General features: G+C 47.9%; 1 protein-coding gene across 1 annotated transcript in view; it reads right to left on the reverse strand.

Annotated features, from left to right (window-relative positions):
* Positions 1–7,187: 7,187 nt before the first annotated feature.
* PIGQ (phosphatidylinositol glycan anchor biosynthesis class Q) overlaps positions 7,188–22,302 on the reverse strand; it is a 47,524-nt gene continuing 32,409 nt past the window's right edge. Inside the window, exons 9-14 of the mRNA XM_074599347.1 lie at positions 21,275–21,428; positions 18,581–18,692; positions 16,608–16,688; positions 15,497–15,611; positions 11,663–11,744; positions 7,188–7,317 (exon numbers count right to left, since the gene is read on the reverse strand). Of these exons, the coding sequence (XP_074455448.1) occupies positions 7,188–7,317; positions 11,663–11,744; positions 15,497–15,611; positions 16,608–16,688; positions 18,581–18,692; positions 21,275–21,428 (674 nt within the window). The remainder of the gene's footprint in view (positions 7,318–11,662; positions 11,745–15,496; positions 15,612–16,607; positions 16,689–18,580; positions 18,693–21,274; positions 21,429–22,302) is intronic.

Here is a 22,302-nt window from a genome sequence, read left to right on the forward strand (position 1 = left end):
GGAGAAAAGTCCAGGAGGAGAGAAAAGCCATTCCTCTCAGTTTTGTCCACCAGTCCATGGGATCCAAAGTGGGGGGAGCAGTCAGGAGGAGGAGGATGGGCAGGAATATCCTTGATTTTGTTTCTCTTTTCTTAGCCTCTGCTTCGCAGTCCTGCCGCTCGTCCAGGGCCAGACCCAGATCCCTGGTTTATGGATCATTCAAGTGATTTCTCACCTCCTCGGTGGGATGGAGGAAACTGAACGAAAGTTCAGAGCGCTGTGAGTCATCATGGGAGAGGAGCCACGCAGGGAAGGCGGTGGGGTTGTTCCAGGGACTGAGGGCAGCAGCCTCTGTGTGGGGCAGAGGGTGATCCCGATGCAGAGGGGTGATCCCAGCAGAGGCTTGCTGTGGCGTGGGGACATTGTCACGGCCCTGCATCCAGCTGGACACCCAGCCGTCCGGGAGCAACAGCTGCTTCACCATCCCACAGCAGGGCACAAGCAGCCATGAGGGACCCTGGGTCAGAGCCTGAGCATCCTGAGAAGCTGCTCCTTCTCCGTCCTCCAAGGACCAGCCCCCTGGGATTCTGCCGGTGCCAGTGCTGCGGTCATGGTCACACGCTGGCTCTGCGTGGCCTCAGGCAACCACCAGCAACCAGTGGTGTCCAGGGCTGGCTTGGGCGATGGGTGGCACACTCAGAGGGCAGAGGCCGGGGTGCTGCTGGCTGGGCAGGAGGCTGCTGGTGTGAACTGCTGAGGGAGGGGAAGAGGGAGAAAAAGGAGAAGGAGGAGGAGGAAAAAGGAGAAAGAAAAAAAGGGCAAAGGGTAAGAAAAAGAAAAAGAAAAGAAAAAAGAAAAGAAAAGAAAAGAAAAGAAAAGAAAAGAAAAGAAAAGAAAAGAAAAGAAAAAAAGAAAAGAAAAGAAAAAAGAAAAGGAAAAGGAAAAGAAAAGAGAAAAGGAAAAGAAAAGAGAAAAGGAAAAGAAAAGAGAAAAGGAAAAGAGAAAAGGAGAAGAGAAGAGAAGAGAAGAGAAGGGGAAGGAGGAAAAGGAAGAAAAAGGAAAAGGAAAAGTGTGAAAGGGAAAAGGCAAGGGAAAAAGGGAAGTGGAAAAGGGAAAGGGAGAGGGAAAGGAGGAAAAAGAAGGAAAAAGAAGAAAAAGGGAAAGGGAGACGGAAAGGAGGAAAAAGAAGGAAAGAAAAGGGAAAGGGAAGGGAGAAAGGAAAGGGAAAGGAGAAGGAAAAAGGAAAAGGAAAAGGAAAAGGAAAAGGAAAAGGAAAAGGAAAAGGAAAAGGAAAAGGAAAAGGAAAAGGAAAAGGAAAATTCAAGGGTGTGATGCTCTGCCATGGGAAGGCGAGGAGTGGCCACAAGGCACCGTCATTCCCAGGCACGGCTCCGGCTCCTGCTCTGGCTACCCTGTGCAAGGGCTGCAGAGGTTTGTCCCCTCTGTCCTGTCCCTGGCACCCGACAGCCACGTGTCGCCTCGGCCGGCTCACAGGGAGCGGAGCAGCCCCTCACCGAGTCACAGGGGAAAACCAAGCTGGAGGAGCATCACCTCAACCCTCTCCCTGCCCCGAGGTGAGACCCGCCGGATCAGTGCTCCTCCTCACAGGACCTTTGGGATTTGGCCCTGGCAGATCCCTCTCGGCTGGACGCGTGGCCCAGCACCTTCCGTGTGTGGGAGCAAAGACCAAGGAACTGCCCGGCTGGGCCTCAAGATGAGCCAGGGCTCCAGCAGCCTCCTGCCCTTACCCCGCTGTGGTGGCAGGTGCTGCTGCAGGTGCTGATCAAAAGGTTTAATTAATGAAAAATTCCACACCTGTCAGCAGAATAAAGATCTCCATCCCTAAACTCTCAGACACAAGCATGCGCAAGATGCAGAGCCTCTCTGGTCCCAGCTGTGCTTGGACCTGCCGACACAGGCCCTGCCGCCATTGCCATTGCTGTCGGGCGCTTCTGGATGCAGGAACGGTGCCAGGAGGAGCACGGAGCAACACGGGGTACGGAGCTGGGGTAAGAGCCTGTCTGTGCTGCAGTAGGAAGGGAGTCACCTTCGAGTGGTGTCAATGGTGACATTTTAAAACAAACAGTGTGTGGCTGCTACGGGAGCACTTTGCTCCCGCTTAACACTTGGTGGCTTACGTCAACGCAAAGAGAAAATGTATCAGTGCTTTTCAATCAGCACGACAAACTTCCTCATCAAACTCCGCACACAAACACACACGCACACTTCTAATTAAACGGGAAATGTTTCATCACTTTCCTTAAATGCTTTATTTAAAAACTGAAAACATCATAAGTAGGAGGACTGACTACAATATTTGTGAAGTTCTGATGAATTACTGCAGTGCCAGATGCTTAAATAACACTACGGAGGGGAGACCCTCTGCAGCCCCCCTGCGCCCCCAGTGAGAGCAGAGTGGGGCTCTTCACCAGCATTTCCACCTGCTCCTGAGCCTCATCACCCCTCTGGAAATGAGGGGGTTACATTCTGTCGCCTGCAGCATCCATAATCCCATGTGCCCTCCTCACATTCAGCATTCTGAGACAATAAATGGGGAATGTGACTGGAGGTGAGCTGGGAGGCGAAGGGGACAGACTCTTCCAAGCAGATGTTCCTCTCCCAGTGCAAACTGGTAAGCCAGACACAAAGGTGATGGGCACGCTCTTCTCACCTGGGAATGCAGATCAGCTGCCCACACGGGGTTTGGATTGCTCTGAACATGTTTATTCCCCCACAGCGGAATACGACCCCAAAGCTCCTGAACCGGCTGGTAGGTGCTGTGGCCTCACGTGGTGTGGATGGACCAGCTGAGATCCATCCGGGCACATCCCAGCTGTATTCCCAGGGTACTGCAGAGCTCAAGAGCACCGCACAAAGGCGGCTCCCCGATCCAAGCAGACTTGGATGCTGCCAGCTGAGGGGTTTCTGCTCCACATTTCCCAGCGTTTCCACCCTATGCTTAAGGGAGGCAGGGAGTTTGGCTGGAGAGCAAGCACTCTCTCTGCTACCGGGTCCGGAAAAGCTGTCAAGGAGCAGGTCAGGTAACTGAGTCAATGAGCAGGTGACCCTCTCTACCCGCAGAGGGCTTCGATATCCCCCAAAAGGCTGCTGAAGAGTCCCTGAATACAACCACCCAGGAACAGAGACAACACGGGGCCGCAAAGCTTCAAATTCACTGAAGAGATTTGAGTTTTGGTGTCTCCCAGCTCAGCACAAGACAACAACAGGACAAGAGTCAACAGGCATGAACTGAAACACATCAAATTCTGTCTGAAGATCAGGAAATGCTTTTTTACTGTGAGGATGACTGAGCACTGGCACAGGTTGTCCAGGGAGGTGGTGGAGTCTCCATCCTTGGAGACATTCAAAAGGCATCCGAACATGGTGCTGGGCAATGAGGTTTGGGTGGCCCTGCTTGAGCAGGAGGGTTGGACCAGATGATCCTGAGAGGCCCCTTCCAACCTCCACCAGCTTGTGATTCTGTGAGGGTGTAATCAGCAGGTCTAAGCACAAAGAGTAAATCGCCAAAGGCTTGAGTGAAGCAAGAAGACGGTGTTGGGGCAGCAGGATCAGGCAACACAAGGCAGAAGGAAAGCAGCTCATTACCCACATGATGACAAAGCAGGAGCTTTTCCTCCTGAGAGTGTAAGTCAACATATGGATTATACATACGTGCAATGCTCTTTCTGTGGGCCTGATGGTACATTCAGCAGAACAAGGCACAGTCCAGCTGCAGGATCAGGGAAAACTCCCAAAACCATAACCAGAGCCTTTGCTGCAGTGTAATTGCTGAGATTTCCTTTCAGCATCATCACATGCTATTCTGGTTAGGAAAGGAAAGTATTTCTCAAAGGCAGAATTTCTGTCTAGGATGGAGTTTTGCATGCAGTGAATCACATTTTCCTTCACAAGAACCCATGCCTATGTAAAGAAGCGGATCGTGTGGTGTGCCAGCACCGGGAACCATACAGTGGAAGAAATAATAATAAGGAAATGCAGTATTAAGAAAAGTCCGTAATATTCCACTCTTTGAATGGTGGTTGGCAAAGACTGCTTGTTGCCTGCTGTGAGAGGTGTGTCGTAGGAATCAGAGAAGATCTGAAATCTTTAACTACTTCTCATCCAAGGACTGATACGGATAATATGGATCTGAGGATAAACTAAAACCATAACCTTACCAGCAGTCTCTTCCCTGAGGAAACACCAGCGCCAGGCCAGTCTGTGCTGCTGTGGAAGATGATGTTGATCCCAACTTCTAATTAGGGAGATGGCATAAGGTCAAATGTTCCTGAGCAGGATGTCTGCTAAGTTGTTGTAATGTGTCTGCACAGAATCGGAAAAGGGTGGGGGAAGACTATTTCACAGCAGTGACTGGGAAGGAAGAGGAGAGACATGGCAAATATCCAGCAGAAGGATCTCATCAGCTCAGATACTGTCACGGGCAAGGAGAACACCGAGCATGAGAAAGAGTAAGACATCTCAGGCACCAGTTCTACCCCACACAGGAGAACTGCACCCACAGGGGGCTGTGATTTCCCAGCTGGGCTACTCAAGGGCCTCTGTGTCACAGAAGATTCAGGGTTTGAGGAGGAGCTTTTTCTCAGTTTGGTGTTTCACCATCCCCGGAGTCAGTATCAGCCTTTAATAAACAGACCCGACACTGGAACATCTAATATGGTTGGCAGGTTCCCAATAGGAAGGTCACAGTTGCTGGTTTTCATGGCTCTGTGCTGTCTCTGGGGCTTCCAAGTCACTTGATCCCAAAGGACAGCCACGATTAGGACAATTGTGAGCTGTTTGGTCTCACAGAAAGATTTAAAAAGCCAGGATATTAGGAGTGTTATTTTCACAAGACCAAAAATAATAAAGTTTCTTGCAGCAGTTAGTAACCCAAGCTATGCAGGCGTGGGAGGAAGCAGGGGGAATATCATTTAGTAGCTCCAGTGGAAAGATGAGAGGGAGGTAAAGTGTAAATCTGCCCCGCTGAGTGCCAGGTAAGGATAGGTCTCCATGGCCCTGACTTAACCTGAAGTGTGAAACATTATTCAGACAATTCATTCACGAAATGGATCGCAACCTGGAGCTATTCACACCTGGAGTGGAGAGAAACACTTGGGCGTCGGTATTCCAAGAGAAGAAGATACAGTATTTGTACATGAGTTTTAAGCACTGATCATTAAAGAAGAGCAAAGATCTCTCCAGTTTCCACAACCAGTGATGTCCCACCCGGAGCCTGCGATGGCAGACAGTGGGGCTATCTTCCTTCAGTGATGTGCCCTTCTGCCCTGGATCAAGGTACAGGACATCCTTTGTGGGTAGCAGTGCCCCAGTAATTCTGCCTCCCTTCATGATGTCCTCAAGAAAACTGTAAGACCTTGGAAGCTCCTGTGTTTGCCTGCTAAGGAAAGTCTGGACCAAGCACCTGCCTACAGACCTTCATGTTCTCCTGATCAGGCTATGACTGAAGAGACAGCGGCTGCACCACAAGAGGCTTTAGCAGCTACAGACAACCCAAATATATCTGGCCAGGGATGTCTTAAAGCAGCGTACATTCCTGGGGCATAACCCCTTCTCTTCTGTGATAGCTGGATGTCACAGAATATACATAGATGAGACATGGGACTGGTGTAGGAAACTCTTCTCCTGCCAGTGGAGGTGCTGACTGAAGGCTACTAAAGCCCAGGGTGCTTTGCCATGGCTCCTTGCCTTGCCCTGTCTCCACTAGAGTATGCAGGCAGCCCTCCAGAGAAGGGCTGAGCAAAACAACACATCCTTGTCTTCCTCCTCTTCCTCCTCCATCCTCGGTGCCTTGAACAGACAGAGGAAAAGGAGGCAGGATCTAGCACGTCTCTCACCTCCCAGTCAATGCCATCACTTTGGGTGTGCAAAGCAGCAGCAGGGTACAGTGGTATGACATCCTTGTTTCAGCTGGGGCATGAGGTGCAAGCAGACCTGGAGGAAGCGTACTTTTGGGTAAAGACTGTATGTAAATACCTACATAACAACAAAGTACCCAGAGGGAGGTCACAGAGGCACTCTCCCCGAGATGGGGAATAGAAGACTCACATCAAAATGAGCACACAATCAGACCAGGACACCGAGGAAAACTCCCCTAAAAGAAACATGTCTACAGCTTCAGGGAAAGAAGTGACTTTAAATACCTCATATCTGAGATCACTTTAAAAGCTCCTTGATTATCAGAAAATACAAAGACTGAGGCAGCGCACGACAAGGCTCTCCCTGGGGCCCTGAGGAAGAGGGGCATGTTCTAAGCCTGTGAGGGAGCACAGCACTCACTGTCCTGAGCTGGAGGGGCTGCCTAAGAAGTGGGGCTGCCGCAGCCCTCTGGCAGGCATAGCAGCAAAGCCGTGTTTGCCTTAACGCTGTGACTGAGCAAAGCAGCCCTGAGCCTTGGCAGAGCCTGGAGCTCTGGGCTACCATGGCTCTCTGCCATGTGCACCCCAGCAGCCTGGGCTCTGGGACTGTGCACTCCGCACTTCGGCTCTGGGCTCGGCTCTGGGCTCAGCTCTCCCCAAAACACTACTTGCTGTTGAAACAATGTAGATGAGACTATACAGGCACAAAGGTGCAGCAGTCTGTGTTTCTGGGCCTCCAGCCCTGTTTTTTCTACGCTTAACACTTTCCCTGGTGCTGCCGTGGGGCTGAATCCAAGCCCACCCAAAAGGAAAAGAATAAATATCCCACGAACACAGAAGACCCTGCTGTACAGTTTTCAGTGTATAACTTGACAAGCTGACCCTTTATCTTGGTTTTGAGCAGCTGGCTTGAAGGCTGAAGCGTAAAAGGTCCAAAATATTTGGAAGAACGCACCTCAGCAATGTGGCTTCGAAGACCAAAGGTCTGTTTTAATACAGCCTGTGAGCTTACATGGAAGGATACATACATCATCAAACCAGTTCGGACGTAATTCCTCCGTGACATAAATGCTGGTTCCATGAGGCACTGATGGGTTTAACCTTTTGCTTCAAAAATAGTCATTAGCATATGACACAAACACAGCCGAGGGGAAGAGGAGAGTTGAAAAATAATGTTTAAAAATATTTGCCTTTAAAAATTCAGCCCCTCCCATGTTACCAAAATCTAACTAAAGGGATCCAGCAGACGCTGGCTCTGAGATGCCTTTGGTCCAAAAGAATTAGGATTCAATATGTTTTCCCGACCAAGTCTTTCAAGCTCTTTTGCTGTGTTTAGTCCTGCTTCTCTCCTTTGTGTTTCCAAGGGTAGATGAGCTCTCCAAGGAACAGCTTCTTGCAGAGGGATGTCCAGGAATCCTTGGGGTAGCAGCTGTAGGTTAGCAGCCTGTATGTCTGTACCACACTGCCATACGATAGAGGGTTGATTTGTGAGGAGACGAAAGAGGGAGAGCAGCGATGAAAATGTATTGTAGCAAAAAACACAAGGCAGCTGAGGAGGGCGAGCACAACTTTTACACAGCGCTGGCCTCTGTTAAAACGTCAATGCTGCTACTCATACAGCGTCAGAATCCCTCTCTGGCTAGCTAAAGCTCTTTGGCCTCCTACAACACCCTGAGACATCAACAAATCGAGCTTGGCGAGGAGTATTACCAGGATCGTTGTCAAGCGGAGAAGCAGATGCAAGCAGCAGCAGGATTTGAGCGTGATGCTCATTACAGGAGGGTGTGGAACCAGCACCTGTCTGCGTTAGGAAGTTGCAGTGGCTGGAGAGGTGGGGGCCTCCCAATGCAGCCAGCAATACTCCTTTGGGAGTGCACTGCGACTCCTGGGAACTCTTCTACAATGCGCCAATTAAGCCATATCTTTTATGAAGCCACCGCTTTAATGTGCTAAGCCCTCAGCCCAAGGCCATGCTTTAAGCTGGACCTGGTATCACCCGATACCCGCCCAGAGGAATGGAGTCCAAGCAGAACAGGACGCACACCACACAGTGCCACGCAGGGCTGCTCATTACCATTTGAAATTAAGGCTCCTGGGCTGAGTTAATCCTTTCTAATTTGATTTCAATCACCATCCCAAGAATGACCGCCTCTGGATTCTCTGCCTATGAAAGTTCGTGGCCTCCAATTATGGTCACAAGGTTCCTGTCTTGGTCTTTTGGAAGATGGAGGAGGCAGACACACGCGTTAGCTGGACGAAGGGTGACAGAAGCACATTACACCTTGGAAAATCTCATTGCAATGAAGCATTTCAGAGTAGAGAGACAGGTGAAGTCCAGAGGATTGATCCAGTCTGGCCAAGATCTGATGCATGAAAAGGATGCACAGCAACAGATTGTCTCCAAAAGAGTGAACAGATTACACAGAAATGGTGGGTCTCAGAAAACAGACCATGAGAGATGCCAAGGGAGGAGACTTACAGAGCTAGAGGAAGCTTGGACAGTGGGGAGAAATGGAAGGACATCCTCCTCTAGTGAAAGGGTCCAATGTGCTGGAACCAGCTGAGCAGCTGTGTGAAAGGAGACTATAGTTCACAGCAGAAAATCAAGCCACAAAAAGGAGAAACAACAAAAACCAAGCAGCCAGCCACTACTTTGTCAAAAAGCTCAGTATTTCTTTTGCCCACTGAAAAGCAACCACTTTTCTGGGAGTTTGCCTGTACCCCCAGTTTGGTCCAGCTGCCTGGTGCTCAGGGAGAGAGGGAGGATAAACTCAGAGTGCCTGCGGAGACAGAGCTCTGGTAAAGGGGGACTCAGCAAAGAGTGCACTAGAATTCATCCTGGAGACCTTTGTCAAATCTGTTTCAAAGTACACCACTGCTGCAGTAGAAGGAGAAAATGCCTGTAGACAGAAGCATCCTTATGAAGTTTAGAAAAAAGGCTGGGGCAGCAGATCACACAGGCTGAGGGAACCCAAAGGAGAGCCAGACCCAGCGCGGTCCAGCTGTTGGACACCCACTCATTAGCAGATATTAAGTGGGTCCCAGACAGATTCCCGGGAAGCTAGTTCTAAATGTGATCAAAACGAACATTTGTAGCAGCAATGGGAGAGCGTAGCTCATGCCGCCTGAGGTGTGTCTAACCCAAACTCACCCAGCTCCTATTTCAAACCCATTCTACAGCCGAAAGGCCACGGATTGACCACAGCATTTACGGGACGTTCTGCACCACTAGAACCAACCACATTGCATTGCAGTCATAGACAGTTAGCTAAAAAAAAAAAAAGAAAAAATAAATTAAAAAAAACACTAAAGAAACCTGCTCCCAAAACAAACAACAGTAAAACCTGAGTAACTATTTCTGCCTATTTCCTCAGCTGTAGGCAACCAGTATGTTTTAAGTGAAAACATGCCGGGGGAGGATAGGAACTGCTGCTATACATGGGAGATACGCAGTGTATGTTCCTTTGACTATCAGCTACGGGGGCTGGAAGGTTTGGCCACAACATCTCTCGTTGAAAACCATCCCTTGGCAGAGTGGTGATAGCGAGTGGTAATGCTTGCCTATGGAGAAATAACAAGAGATGGTTTTACACCCAGCGCAATTACGTGGTGTCTGCCTCCTATTCTAAATGGAAACAAACAAGCAAAACAAAAGCAACTATTTATTAGGGAAGTGGCAATATGAGTTCCTTTTATGCAATTTCTGTAGTCCAAAGCTATAATATATCCTGATATAATATACATCCTTTGTTTCATAATGGAGGTGTTCCCTTTTCCCTTCCTCTTTCACAGCAATTGCTGTGAAAAATGGCACTTCTAGCAGAAGGCATACAGATGAATCAAACTCATCGTCTCTTCTCACTGGGCTAGCAGTTCAGTTGAGCCACACTGCCAGAAATAGTTCTTGTGCACCAAAATAAAAGATTTTAAACACTAATGAAACTCCTGAACTATGTGAGACTTCCTGGAGAAAATTAAGTAGCATTTGGGATGGAAATATCATCCTCCGCCCTCCGCCTGCCTCTGTCTGGACTTTGCATTCTGGTGACACCATCTTAAACATAAAAAATAATCACTCTGCTGAACGACAAGCTGAGTGTGAATGCTCAAACCCAGCATTATTGATTTCTAACCCATTACCAGCGCCCCAAAGGACAGCTGTGAATGTATCAGTCACCAATATCTTAAATTATTTTGGGCATAGCTACATGCATACAGCCTGACTTCCATCAGGGATGGCTCCCAAGGGCTGCCATGTGGGGAGGGGACAAAGCCACCGTGAAATTTCTGGAAAGGAACACTAACATGTACCATAACTAAGAATTTTAGCGTGTCACTTAAAAATAGGCTTTGTAGATTGTCCTTGCAAAAGACCTTGCAGAAAGTGGTATATTCAGCAGGATTTCTGACACAAGCCCGTTTTTCATTTCTACCAGCACATGGAGAACAAAAAAGTGCCTTTACTGACTCTCTGCTCATTATTATTTGAACAGAAGGCCAAGAGAGACATCCACTAAAGCACTTCCACCACTTGATATGACTTATACTGTATTCTAGATAGCAAAAGGATCTTTCTGCAGTGCTCCAAGGAAAATTCATCATATTCTTATGACTCACTGCCTCTGCTCTCTAAGTCGTGATCTTTTTCCTCTGGAGAAGCTATCCACCTCATCTCACAAACACACTGATGCCAAATTCTCTGCTCAGCGGCTCCTGTGCCTTGTCTTTGGTGTCTGGTTTCTTTTTTATGGAGTCTTCTGGCCAGAGAGAATGACATATTTTGGTTCTTACACCAATATCCTACTGAAAGAGAGGAACTGGGAAGACAGCGTGCTTCAGAAACACTAGTTTTGCCCTGGAAGACATCTGTTGAAGGGATTCCCTGTTGAATTGCTCTTGCTGGTGTGCTGGTTCCGTGCTAATCTGACCTCTGCTCAAACAGGGCTGGGGCTGGACCCATGATGGAAAAAGCAAAAAAACTGGGAAGCTGCAGTTCATTCCTTCTCACACACATTCCCCCAGCGCCCAAGTGTTTTTTATAAATTCTGTACACTACTTGCAAGCTCTCCTCCTAGGATGCAAAGAGCAAGAAAAGCAGCCCTGCGATACGGCAGTACTCCGGCAATGTCATGAAATGGATATTTCACAATCACTCCTGAAAGTGTAACGAGAAATTCACTGCTACCACCATCACATCATTTGCCTTCGGAAAAAAAATTCCCTTTAGTATCTCTGACGACAGAGCATGGAAGTGCGAGGTTACAACAGCACAGGTGAGCTTTTCCTATGCACCTTGCCAGAGCCACTCAGGAGAATAACTCTCTTGTCTTGCCCACACACTCATCCTGTCAGCATCATGGATCAGCTGAGGCTTTTCAACACACCTGGAGGGGAAGACCGTTTACTGGTGCTTCATTTTGGATGGTTTAGCTGCTGCCTTTTGCTTCTCTCAGCGTCCAGCAGTTACTAAGGTGAGGCTGCAGAGAGCCAGGACGCGAGGTGATAATGACGCCAAGTCTTAATTCCAGAAGTAAACAGAGCTCCGTGTTTCTCCTGTCTTTCATGTTTCACTTCACACTATACAGGATGCTGCATTTTCTCTAAACAGAGGATTCAAGCAGGGTATTAAAAAGAAGAGAAAGCAGCAGCCAATTATTACAATGTGAAATGTATTTCCCTTGTTTCAGCATTTCACAGCTGGAATATTTTAAGTGGGGCCTTTCATTGTGACCAGTTTCAGAACTGCTACAGAAGAGAGAAGGGCTTTGGGGTCAGTCTGAGGCACAGCCCGCAGCAGAAAATGTCACGGAGGGCATAAGGGGCTCTCCTGCATAAGGAGCTGAAGAGGTTTTCCATCCTGCTGCTCAAGGACTCTGAACTTCACACTGGCTGAAAAGAAACAAAACAAAGATACCAAATCCACCCTTGGAGAAAAGCCCATGCCGTTTGCGGCTCAGCTCTGTTGGCTGAGCATCGATTTCCTTGAAATGGAGTGTTCAGCCTTTCTTGATTTGTGAACCCTTACACATTTTTGATAGGAAGCACAGATTCTCTCTATTGTGGTTTTAAGCATAATGACAAATGATGTGTTTCTCTCAGCTCCATTAAAAGTGCCCCTCTGTCTCCCAGCTTGGAAACGCTGTGCTAAAGCAAGCACAAAGCCTAGAAATCAGCCAGTCAGACCTGATGATGACAAAGGGACTGGAAAAATCTCTTTTCCCAAGCTTCCATCAGAATGGGAACTCCATGCTAACAGCAGGCAGAGAACTCCCCTTTAATTCGTGCTCATGTGGATACAGCACATGTGCGAATCTCTTCCTTTTTCACACTAAGGGAGGAAAGTGGCTGGCCTGGAGGCATTGAAGACATTTTAAAGCAATCACTGCCTACTAATCCCAGCGTTCATGTCTTTAACACACCGCTAACCCCATCAAACCTGCCACTTTGGGATTTCCTCTTGGCCTTGCTACGTTCCCAATACTTTAAAGACAAATAGGAAAGGTTTTGGATTGCAATGGTGACGTATTGCACATGAACATTTAATGCAATGTTTCAAACAAAGGTAACAAGTAAGACTAGCAAGGCATTTTTCTTTGAAAGATCTTGAATCACTTCACATAAATAAAACTAATCCCTCTTCTGCAAACCTGCACCAGCCAAGTCTGCCCCTATTATTCCTTTCTAGAGGTAAGAAGATGAGGCACGAGTAATGAAGTGATCTGCCATGGATCAACCAGTGACTCAGGAGCACAAACAGAAATAAACCTCTTCATCTGTGTAAGCTCCATCACTGTAGCATCTGTGTGACTCTTACACATTTAAAAAACCAAAACATTTTATCTTTGAAATAATTCGAATTAATTAAAGTTACAGAGTTTCCTCCTTCTGGGAGACAACACTCGTCTAGCAGATAGCTCTGGTTTAAAGTGTCTCCCCAAACCATACAGCCTTTTTCGTTTAAGACAGGAAGGGTTATACTGAAACACGGGCTTCCCCAATGCCTTCCAAAAGGTGTTTGAGTACCTCAATAACCAAATGTGCTTTGGCTAGAGGAAGTGTCTAAGCCATGCCAGGAACTACTTTCCAGGCAGGCAATTTGTCAGAGAGAGACAGAAACCAGCAGGCACTGACATTTCAGGTATGTGGTTGAGCGCTCTTACCCTAGGAGCAGCCCGTTAGAACCGAAAATGCTGCTTCTGTAGGGCATGGCCACACACTTCCCTTGTACAGCTGCAGGGCAGCAAGCTCCTCATGAGATCATTCAATTGTTTAAACTTCTAGGAAAACACATGCACAAAAAGGCTACAAATGTATTTTGGAATGACCTATAGATGACTACAATGCTCAGGACTCTCAGGAATTCACACTAAAAGCAGGAAGGCTCTGTCTACTGCAGATGACTCTAGCAGAGAGGAACCCTAAACTCTCCCGTGATTGCCAGCCAACCCCAGAGCTCAGTGTTCTGCTGCTTCTGTACACCGGCATCATCGATGGGACAAGAGAGGTGGGGACATGAACCCATTTGTTTCACATGACAGTGCACTAAAGCAAGCTCGCTGCTTCTTTGTGTTCCGGTAATCATGGAGACACCACCGTGACAGGTCCTACAGCACCACGGCAAAACTTGCCCCAAAGTTTGTCATGTGAATATCTACGTGTTGGGCAAGATGGAAAGAGAAGTACAGAGAAAATGAACCGACCTGTGCATGATCAAACAACATGTTGGTAACCTGTGTGCGGGCTGAGTTTGAGACCCCTGAACCTCACTGCTACGCCTTACTTCGCACTCCAAAGTGATGTGACAATGTACCCATCCCACCCAAGGTGGCATCCCTTGAGCTGACGCTGGGCAGACAGAGCTTTTGCAGAGAGGACATCAGCTTTGACATATTTGCAAAAGGCTTTTTAAAGTCCAAAGTGTTTCAATTCTGACACGTGGAAAGAAAATACGTGTTTTGTTTCTGGTGTGGGGATGGGCTGTTCATCTGTCCTGGCCCAGGTTTCATCAATATCGTATTTTATCAATTCAGAAACCGAGCCAAAGAACTTGGAGGCCAGATGCCATGACTGAACCGGGTTGAAATTAAACACTGCACTAACCCCTTGCTGTCATGAAAAGCTACCCATTCACGTTGGTAGAACCATCTTGATGGTGCCTGTAAAATCAGCTGCCATAATGTCTGCCAGAGAGTGTCTTATCCATGTTCTGAGACTGAAAAGGGAGGCAAAACCTAAGCAGTCAGGACACCAAGTGACATGTACTCTCTAAAGTCCTTTGAATTCAATTCAACTGCTCCATCTGTTACCACTCCAATGACACGTTTTTGTGCTGGGGCAGGAGCACAGGCTGCAGAAATTCTGAGAGATGCCTCTTCATCTCTCAGGCAGCATGGCATTGCAGTGTTCTCTTTCTTAAAACGTTTAAGAGGAGCAAACAAATAGCCAACAAAGAAAGTCAGTCAGGTAACAAACTCAACTGAGCGGCCAACCTTCTGCCTGAGTGGTGGCCTATTACCCTGCAGAAGGCTGAACAAAACTGAGAAGTAACCTAAGACTGGTGGGAATAGATGGCCTCATCTCTCGGTGGCAGCAAGATTTCCTTCTGCCCTGTGACCTGCTGTTTTCTCCAGTTTTCTCCAGCAGCATCTCCTGTTCTCCAAAGACAGCCCTGAAATGTTAAGAGGTTTCTGCCAGAAAATTCATAGGAACCTGCTGAAGGGACCCATGGAAGAGCAACCGAGTTGGTAACGTGGCTCAGCTCTACTTTCCCAAAATCGAGCCTGGCACTGCTCCAACACACAAAGCTGTCAGCGGTTGCCTCAAGCTTCCTTCGCGTTTGATGACCAGCCTCGGTTTAGTGATGATCGAGCTCTTCCTCATATCTAAAATCCCTGCTGCATGCTCTTCGAATGGAGGGGAGAGAAAAATTTAGACCTGCTTGATTTTAACTACGTTATCCAGAGCTGTTGACAGTTAAACCCATTTCCAAACGCCCCTTTACTCTGATGCCAACCACGGTTCACAGTTACCAAAAGTGGAAAAACAATGTCTAGCTTCAAAATGGTGACAGATTAGTCACAAAAAGAGAATGATTATCAGAGATCTGCCCAGAGCTCTGAAATTAATGCAAACACCTCAGCTCAGGACTTCAGTTAGTCAAGTCAGAACTGAAGCAGCTCCATTGATTCACAGCCATTGCAGATCTAGCCCTCTGAAACAGCAGATTTTCCAAGTATTTTTGTAATCTCGCTTATTTCAGAGCCCAAACCAAACCAAAGACCAGAGCCCAAACCAAAGACTAACAGCTTGTTTAACTCTCAGAGGTTTCACCTGACCTGGCACACTACAACTGGAATCAACAGACAAACTCATTTATACGGTGCTTGTCTGGATGTCACTTTTAGTTGCCACAGGCTTCGTAAAGGTGCTCCTGATTCTGCTTCAGCATCGCATTTCTTTTCATTGACATCCTCGTCCTGCTCCTTGCAGTAATTGGTTACCAGTATGGACAACCGCGCGACTTGAGCCTTGGGTTTTTTCCTGCCCTGCCTCCCACATCTTTCTATTCATCAGCTCCCCATTGCACCAAAAATGAAATGCATAATGCAAACTCCTTGACCTTCTGCATGTGCAGCGCTTACCCGCCAGTCTGTAGGATCTGCAGAGCCGAAGGATGACTGAATAAAGAGGCAGGGAGTCAATCAGGTCAACCAGCAAGTGTATCAGGCCTTGCACGATCACCACCAGCAAGCGGAGCTACCGAGAAAGAGAAAATAAGAACATCTCAGAGAAACAGGAGATGCAACACTTAGAAAATTCATGAGCCGATCTGCAATCTGACGTGGCTGTGTGCTAAGCTAAAGCCTCCCAAAGTGGGTTTGATGTTTAGAAGTGCTGGGCATCCAGATCCTGCATGAGGTTCCTTGACAATCTCAGCTCAAGGGTGTAACTGAGATGAAGCTCCTGCAGGTGCAGAGGCTGTGACCTGCCAGGACATGAAAGCAATTCCACTTTCAACAGCCGTAGTCTAAAAGGCAGAATTCGGGCTTACATTTCTAGCAAACACCATCACTGTTGATCAGCGAACGTAAATTTTTCTTTCTCCAACAGCGAACTGAAGTTGCTTATTTCTGGCTGAAGGAACCCCATGTGGAGCACCTAAGCAAGAGCAAAGCAGTCAGGAACAAGCTTCGTGCTCAGTGTTTTCTGTCCCCTGATTAAAGCACCTCCTTTTGTCCGGCTGCATTTATTTTTGCCGCCAAACTCATCTGAAAAGAGAGGGCTCAAAAAAGATGTTGAAAACATGTGATGGCCACAGTCTGCAGAAAGTTGTGCTCCAGGCAGGCCTCAGAGAGGACTGGTCATACTGGGGGAAGAGAATAAAAATAAAGAAGTCCAACCCTCTGGAGCAAAGCCCGGCTGAAAGCATTTAACACAGCAAGTTAATTAAAAAAAAAAAAAAAGTCCTGGATGAAACTAGAGGGGCCGTCACCCCAGATGTGGGATGGAAAGATAAAAAAAAAATGACTCCTGAGTGAAAGAGAGGGGAACAGCTTGTGCCGCTGACTGGGATTTGCTGGGAATTCCCTTTGGAGAAACACAAACACGCATCCTGAATTCCACTTGCTTGGCGTACAGGGGCTGTGTGAGACAGATTTATATTTTCTTTGTGGATGACAGTAAATGACTAGGAAACCTTCTTTTAATATCTCAGGAGACAGTATATGATTAGCTTCAAGGGTTAAATCTTACCAGAGTGAACACCAAACAATGCAGTGCAGTTGTAGGCAGAAGGAACAGCAGGATTGTAAACAGCAAAGTGCCAATAAATAGCTAGGGAAAAAAGAAACACAATCATTAGCAGAGTGATGGCAAAATAAAAAAAAAACCAAAAAAAGAATAGGAAACTGTGAGACAGTAAAAGTTTGAAATACTCCTTAACATGTTTTACTCCCTATGTGAATAATGCTGTTACCTTGAATATTTTCAGTACTACTTCTCTTACTGGGCCTTTTTGGAAGGCTCCTTATTATAGGAGTATCTTTGGAAAGATAAAGAAGCTGGATCCTGATAGCATTTTTGCCTTTAGAGACAATCCCATCCCTGCCAATTTTAAAGCCATTGTTCAGTTTTTATCAGGCAAAGGTGGAAGGGTACAAAGGAGTAGAAATTTGGTAGGGAATTTTGTGGAGAATTGAGAAGTATTTTTGTTCCTCCTTGTTTTAGCAGAACAAGCAGCTGGGGAAAAGCTGACAAAATCTGGTTGATAAACATTCCCAGCAGCAGCCGACTGGTCAGCCCAGCCACTGGACTTCTGCCTCTTGCTTGCTGGGAAACCAGCAGAGAGAAAGAAGCTGGAGTTACTGGGGTGGAGGAAGCAATATTCAGAGGATGAAGGAGAAAAATCCATAGGAAAGCAGGTGTCATTAACTCCACTGCCCACAGAAAAACTTATTTTTATTCTGGGCCAGCCCAGTTGGCGTAAGCCTAAATAATTCCAACTGGGAGAAATGCAGATTTATGACAAAGAGGGATCTGACTCGTCAATTTTCAGTCACCACTTGCAGAACACAGAGGCCACACGAAGACAGGGTACTGCCATTTCTGCCAAAAGAGATCATGGTCGTGGTATATTATAAAAGAAAATAACCCAGACAGTCCTGTGACAGAGGTGGGTCAACATCCCAGCTTTATGCACATAACCAGAAATAGATCATAACCCAACTCATTCTCTTTACAGCAGTTGTTTCTGCCCTCCTCTGTCACTCCACTGCAGTTGCTTAATGTCTCCAAAAGTCTTTTAAAGGTCTGCTTTGAATTGTCTTTTCCCACCCAGGCCAACGACATAATTCCCACTGGTCTCCGGAGCAGCAGGACGAAGCCTGACGTGCCAAACCAGCTCTCCTCAAAGTACCCAGGGACCGAGCCCTGACGCAAATCATCTTCCTGGCACGGAGGCGCTTACTTTTCCATCACCAAAGAAACCGAAAAATAGCTCCTCCACTGCAGTGTGAGAAGCTCAAGGTTATCTGTTGTGATGGAGAGAGAAGCACTGGCCCTGGAAGTTACCAAATATTATTGTATTATTTTAGCGATGTTTGCAACTGCGGGCGTGGAGCAACTCAGGCTGTGCTGAACTTTTGGGTGGCATTTCAGAAATTAAAAAGAGCTTGCGGCGTTTGACAAAAAAACCCTGCCTCTTCTGCTTGAGTGAGAGCGTGTGGGCCAGGCTCCAGCACAACGTGAATGAAACAGGGCCTTTTAATAGAAATGCTGGCACGGCTGTTACTGTGGCAACGCTGTTGGGCACCACTTTTTAAATCGCCTCCCTCCTCCATCCCCTCTCCCGTGCTCCTGGAGCTGCGAGCACCTGCAGCGCCCACCGAAGTAGCTCCCCAGGGTACCTTGCAAAGGCTCAGCACTTGCGAGAATTAGGCCCCCTCACGCAGAGAAGCAAAGGGGGCCTAATTGTAAAACAGCCTCCAAGAATTTGGTTGAAGAGCCACGGATGCAGACAGCTGGGGCATGCACTTGTTCTGGACACCACAAAGCCTCCTGTGTCTTCTGTCTCAATATTAACTGAATCTTATGCTTGGACTTGATGATCTTAGTGGTCCCATCCAACCTAGATGATTCTATGATTCTAGATGATTCTATGAAGCGGGATAGGATCGTATTGTGCACAGGCAGCGTCCTGCAGTGAGCCCCAGGCACTGCAGCACTACCTGGTCCAAGTCATAGAAGCAGGAATCCACCTGCCGCTGGAGGACGTTCCACTTCTTCCCACAGAACAAGCACCAGAGAGATGACAGGCCGTAAATCTTGAAGCAGTAGAGCCTGGGCAAAGAGAAGATGCTGTGCATCAGAACTGTGAGTTCCTGAGCTTCAACACAAAACAGCTGTCATCATCACACCCCTGTGCCCACTCGCTTACCCATGCCGCAGAACTCGGGGCGGCAAAAGAAATCAGCCCGAGAATGACGCAGATAAAATACTGATTGCTCAGTTAGGCGTATTTGGGTTGGCCTCTGGCATGGGCAAAGCAGGCTGCTGCAGACAGCTCTGGACCACTGGAGGGCAACGGCCATGCCGTGCCATGCTCTCGATTTCTGCTCCTGTGGATGAAGGGTCTGGCATATGGGATGTGGCAAATGCCACCGGAGGGTGGCCCCTATCAGCCGCAGCAATCGCCAGCCCCACGCCACCGCCTCCCCTGCAGCAAAGGGAGCAGCAAGCTTATTCCCCCAAGCTCACCTCTGTCTCTACAGTTTAGATCTGCCCTGGTCCCCTTGCTTCACCCCCCTTCCACAGCAGCAGTGGCCAAGGTCTTACCCCTCACACTGGAGTCGGTACACTTCACTTTTGCCTCCGCAGCACAGAGAGACAAGGCAGGGGACTGGAGCCCCTGCACCTTCTTTAGTAAATCTCTGCTTCAGACATCCGTAAGAGTGGGAAGAGATCAACTAAATGGCTGGTGGCACCCCTAGCGCATCCTTTCCTTGGGCTTTTATAACCTGGTGCTACAACACTTCAAGCTACTTCCCTCCCAGACAAAATGGCAACAGTGAGAGAAGCTTGGTGTGGTTAGGGGTGGGAAATCAAGCCATCTATGGAATAACACAGAGGAAGAAAGAGCCCCTGGGATGGAGAAGAGGCACAAAGAGCCCTGGGTAGCAGTGTCCAACACACAGGGATGTAAAACAGGGGACACAGGCCATCTGTGGGGCAGGACAGAGCCTGAGAAAGCCTGAGCTACAGAAGCCAGGGCAGTTAACCAGCCCAGTTAAGGCAAGGAGGCTGCTCCGATTTCAAGGCAGCGTTGTGAAAGCAGAGGCAAGGGGTCTTATCCAAGAGAAGAGCCTGTTTTGAGGAACACCAACTGCTTCAAGGAATTGGCAGCGTGCCCCAGACTGGCAGGCGCAGCTCGGTGCGCTAATCCCCGGATCCCCAGGCAGGAGGGTGCCCAGGATGACTCCAGGTTGCTGATACCCACCTGCCCTGTTGCTCTAGGGCCACACACTCCCCTGCGCACCCTGGCACGGCACGGGGTGGCTGTTCCTGCTGCAGCACCTGCCCCACCTTCCCCGGCTGCCTGCACGCACTTGCCCGCTCTCGTTTCACCGAGTGCTTTGTTTCAGAAGGGGATCTCAGGCTTCACCAGCACCTGAACCAGAAAATTCTTCTGCCAGCTGCAGGAACGCAAGGTGTTGTGGTGGCTGTGTTGATGTGTGTGACCGCTATCCCTTCCCGACTCTCCACGGGGGATACCTGGCACAGCAGGGGCAGTTGGGTGCCAGCAGCAAGATAAGATATAGCTGCTCTATACTTCTAACAAACCACGGAGGTGAGCAGGCTGGCTCCCTGCAGCTCATGAGGGACAAGCAATCAGCTGAGAAAATGCTTTCCCTATTTCCACTCTCTGCACAATTAGGAGGAGCAAAGCCACTCCTCACAGACCAAAACAGAAATTCCAGTAATTAGAGGTGTTTCAAGAGACTCCCCATAACTGACATTACTGATTTCGGGTACAAGCCCTCCGCTCGCAACAGACCCGATTCATATCTCAGTATTTCCAACCATTCCCTAAACTACCCATACCTGAAGTTGTACTGTTTCTCCTGTTTGAAATGTAACACCCACTGCTCATAGCCTGAGGAGGAATGATGACCATTCTGTCCCTTATAAGCCAAAAGTTCCTTTATTTATTACCTTGTCTCTCATCTCCTTGTCAGCAGCAGCTATTCTCCAGTGGCCTGTGTGGCTCCTTGCTGCAGCACGTGTTAATGGAGGGCAGCAACAGAGCACTCTGGTGGGCACCGTTTGCTCAGTAACTCCAACATACCCTGGACCTGCCCCAAAGCCCATGAGGTCCTCCAATAGGTCCAGACAATGACACCAGGTGCTGTAACCCCAAACCTGCCATCTGTGCTCCACAATGCAGACAAAAACCTCTGAAGCAGGGCAGAGGCAGGGATTTTGGGGCTTCTCCAGAGGTACAAGGGTTCCCCTTTCCTCCTCCTCTCCTCCAGTTCCCCTCAGAGCTACTGGGCAGGGTGCAACTGAAAAGATTACTATAAGGTTGAATCAAAGGGATGGGGTGAACTGCTTTCTTGTCCTCAAAGGAGTCATGTGAACTGCTTTCTTGTCCTCTGCCTGTCATCTAGTTTTATTTTTCCAGGTCACTACAACAACAAATAAATATTTAAACATAGGAGAACTGAAAGACAGGTTGCTTGTACTACTGCGGCCATCATTTGTACATGCATAAAAGAAGGCTATAATTTAATTGCTGTCTAAACTGTGAAATCAAGAGACCTACACCAGGATTGGATGCTCCACAAATCAAAGACGTGGCCTGAGTACTCACTGGCCCTTCTCTCCAAACATAGCCAAGACGCAGCCAAAAGAGAGCAACTCACCTGGCTCTGTAGGCATAGAAACAGTAGATGTGGAAGGTGAGAAGTGCAATGATGTCAGAGAGGATGCAGAGAGCCAAGGTCAGGCCTAGACAAGCTGACAGCCCGACGTACCAGAGGATCATCTCAATGAACGGGGACATCAGGTGAATGTAGCCTAGTGGACATTGCAGAGTGTCAGTATTTGAATGAGATGTTTTCCTGTTTACAGCCTTAAAAGACTGAATCCCCCCCCCTCCCTCCCGAACATTGCTCCAGAAATCATAGCCATGAACACATGGAATTAAAACTGGAAGACTCCTTTAGATGCCATCTTCTCTTTAGGAGGGCCCACAAAAACTCTCTTTTCCCCCAGGTTTCTGACCAGGTGGGGCAGCTCTGTGAGGAAGGGAGGACATGCTTAGCTTGAACAGAGCTGTCACCTTGTTCCACATGTGATTTGTTTTTCTAGATTTGTGTCCAGGTTCCCATTTGTAACTGCAAACATCAACCTTTACTGCAACCATTCCCCTTTTCTTGCTATTCCCACAAAAGCCATATGGTATTTGTAAAATAAAACAGTGTGGAGGCACACAGTCTTTTTCATCACCAAAGTGGAGCAAAGTCACAGAAACAAGACAATACTTGATTGGTGAGCAAAGGAAGTCAGTATAATAACTAAGAAGTTCATGTCCATCATGATTGTCCTCCTTATCAAGGATGGCAGGGTTGGCATTTGCATCCTGAGAGCACACTTCTCATCCCTGTCCTATGAGCTGCCTCTTACATGGCAAAGACCACGAAAACCTTCATAAGACCTAATGCCTTCCCTTGGTCACTCACCACTAACGGCACCAAGAAAGCAAGCTCCGTCATGATTTGCACTCCTTGCAAAGCATCGGTATAAGCACTTTATTTAATATGCATGACTTCCTTGTGTGGGAATCTAACTTTGGCTTGAGTTCCCACAGCAGGAAGACTCACAGACAAGTTTGTACTTGCAGCAGTACATTTTGATTCATTATTCACCTCTAGGCAAACATTAAACAGTC

Source organism: Larus michahellis, chromosome 8, assembly GCF_964199755.1.
Source record: "Larus michahellis chromosome 8, bLarMic1.1, whole genome shotgun sequence".
NCBI lineage: Eukaryota > Metazoa > Chordata > Aves > Charadriiformes > Laridae > Larus > Larus michahellis.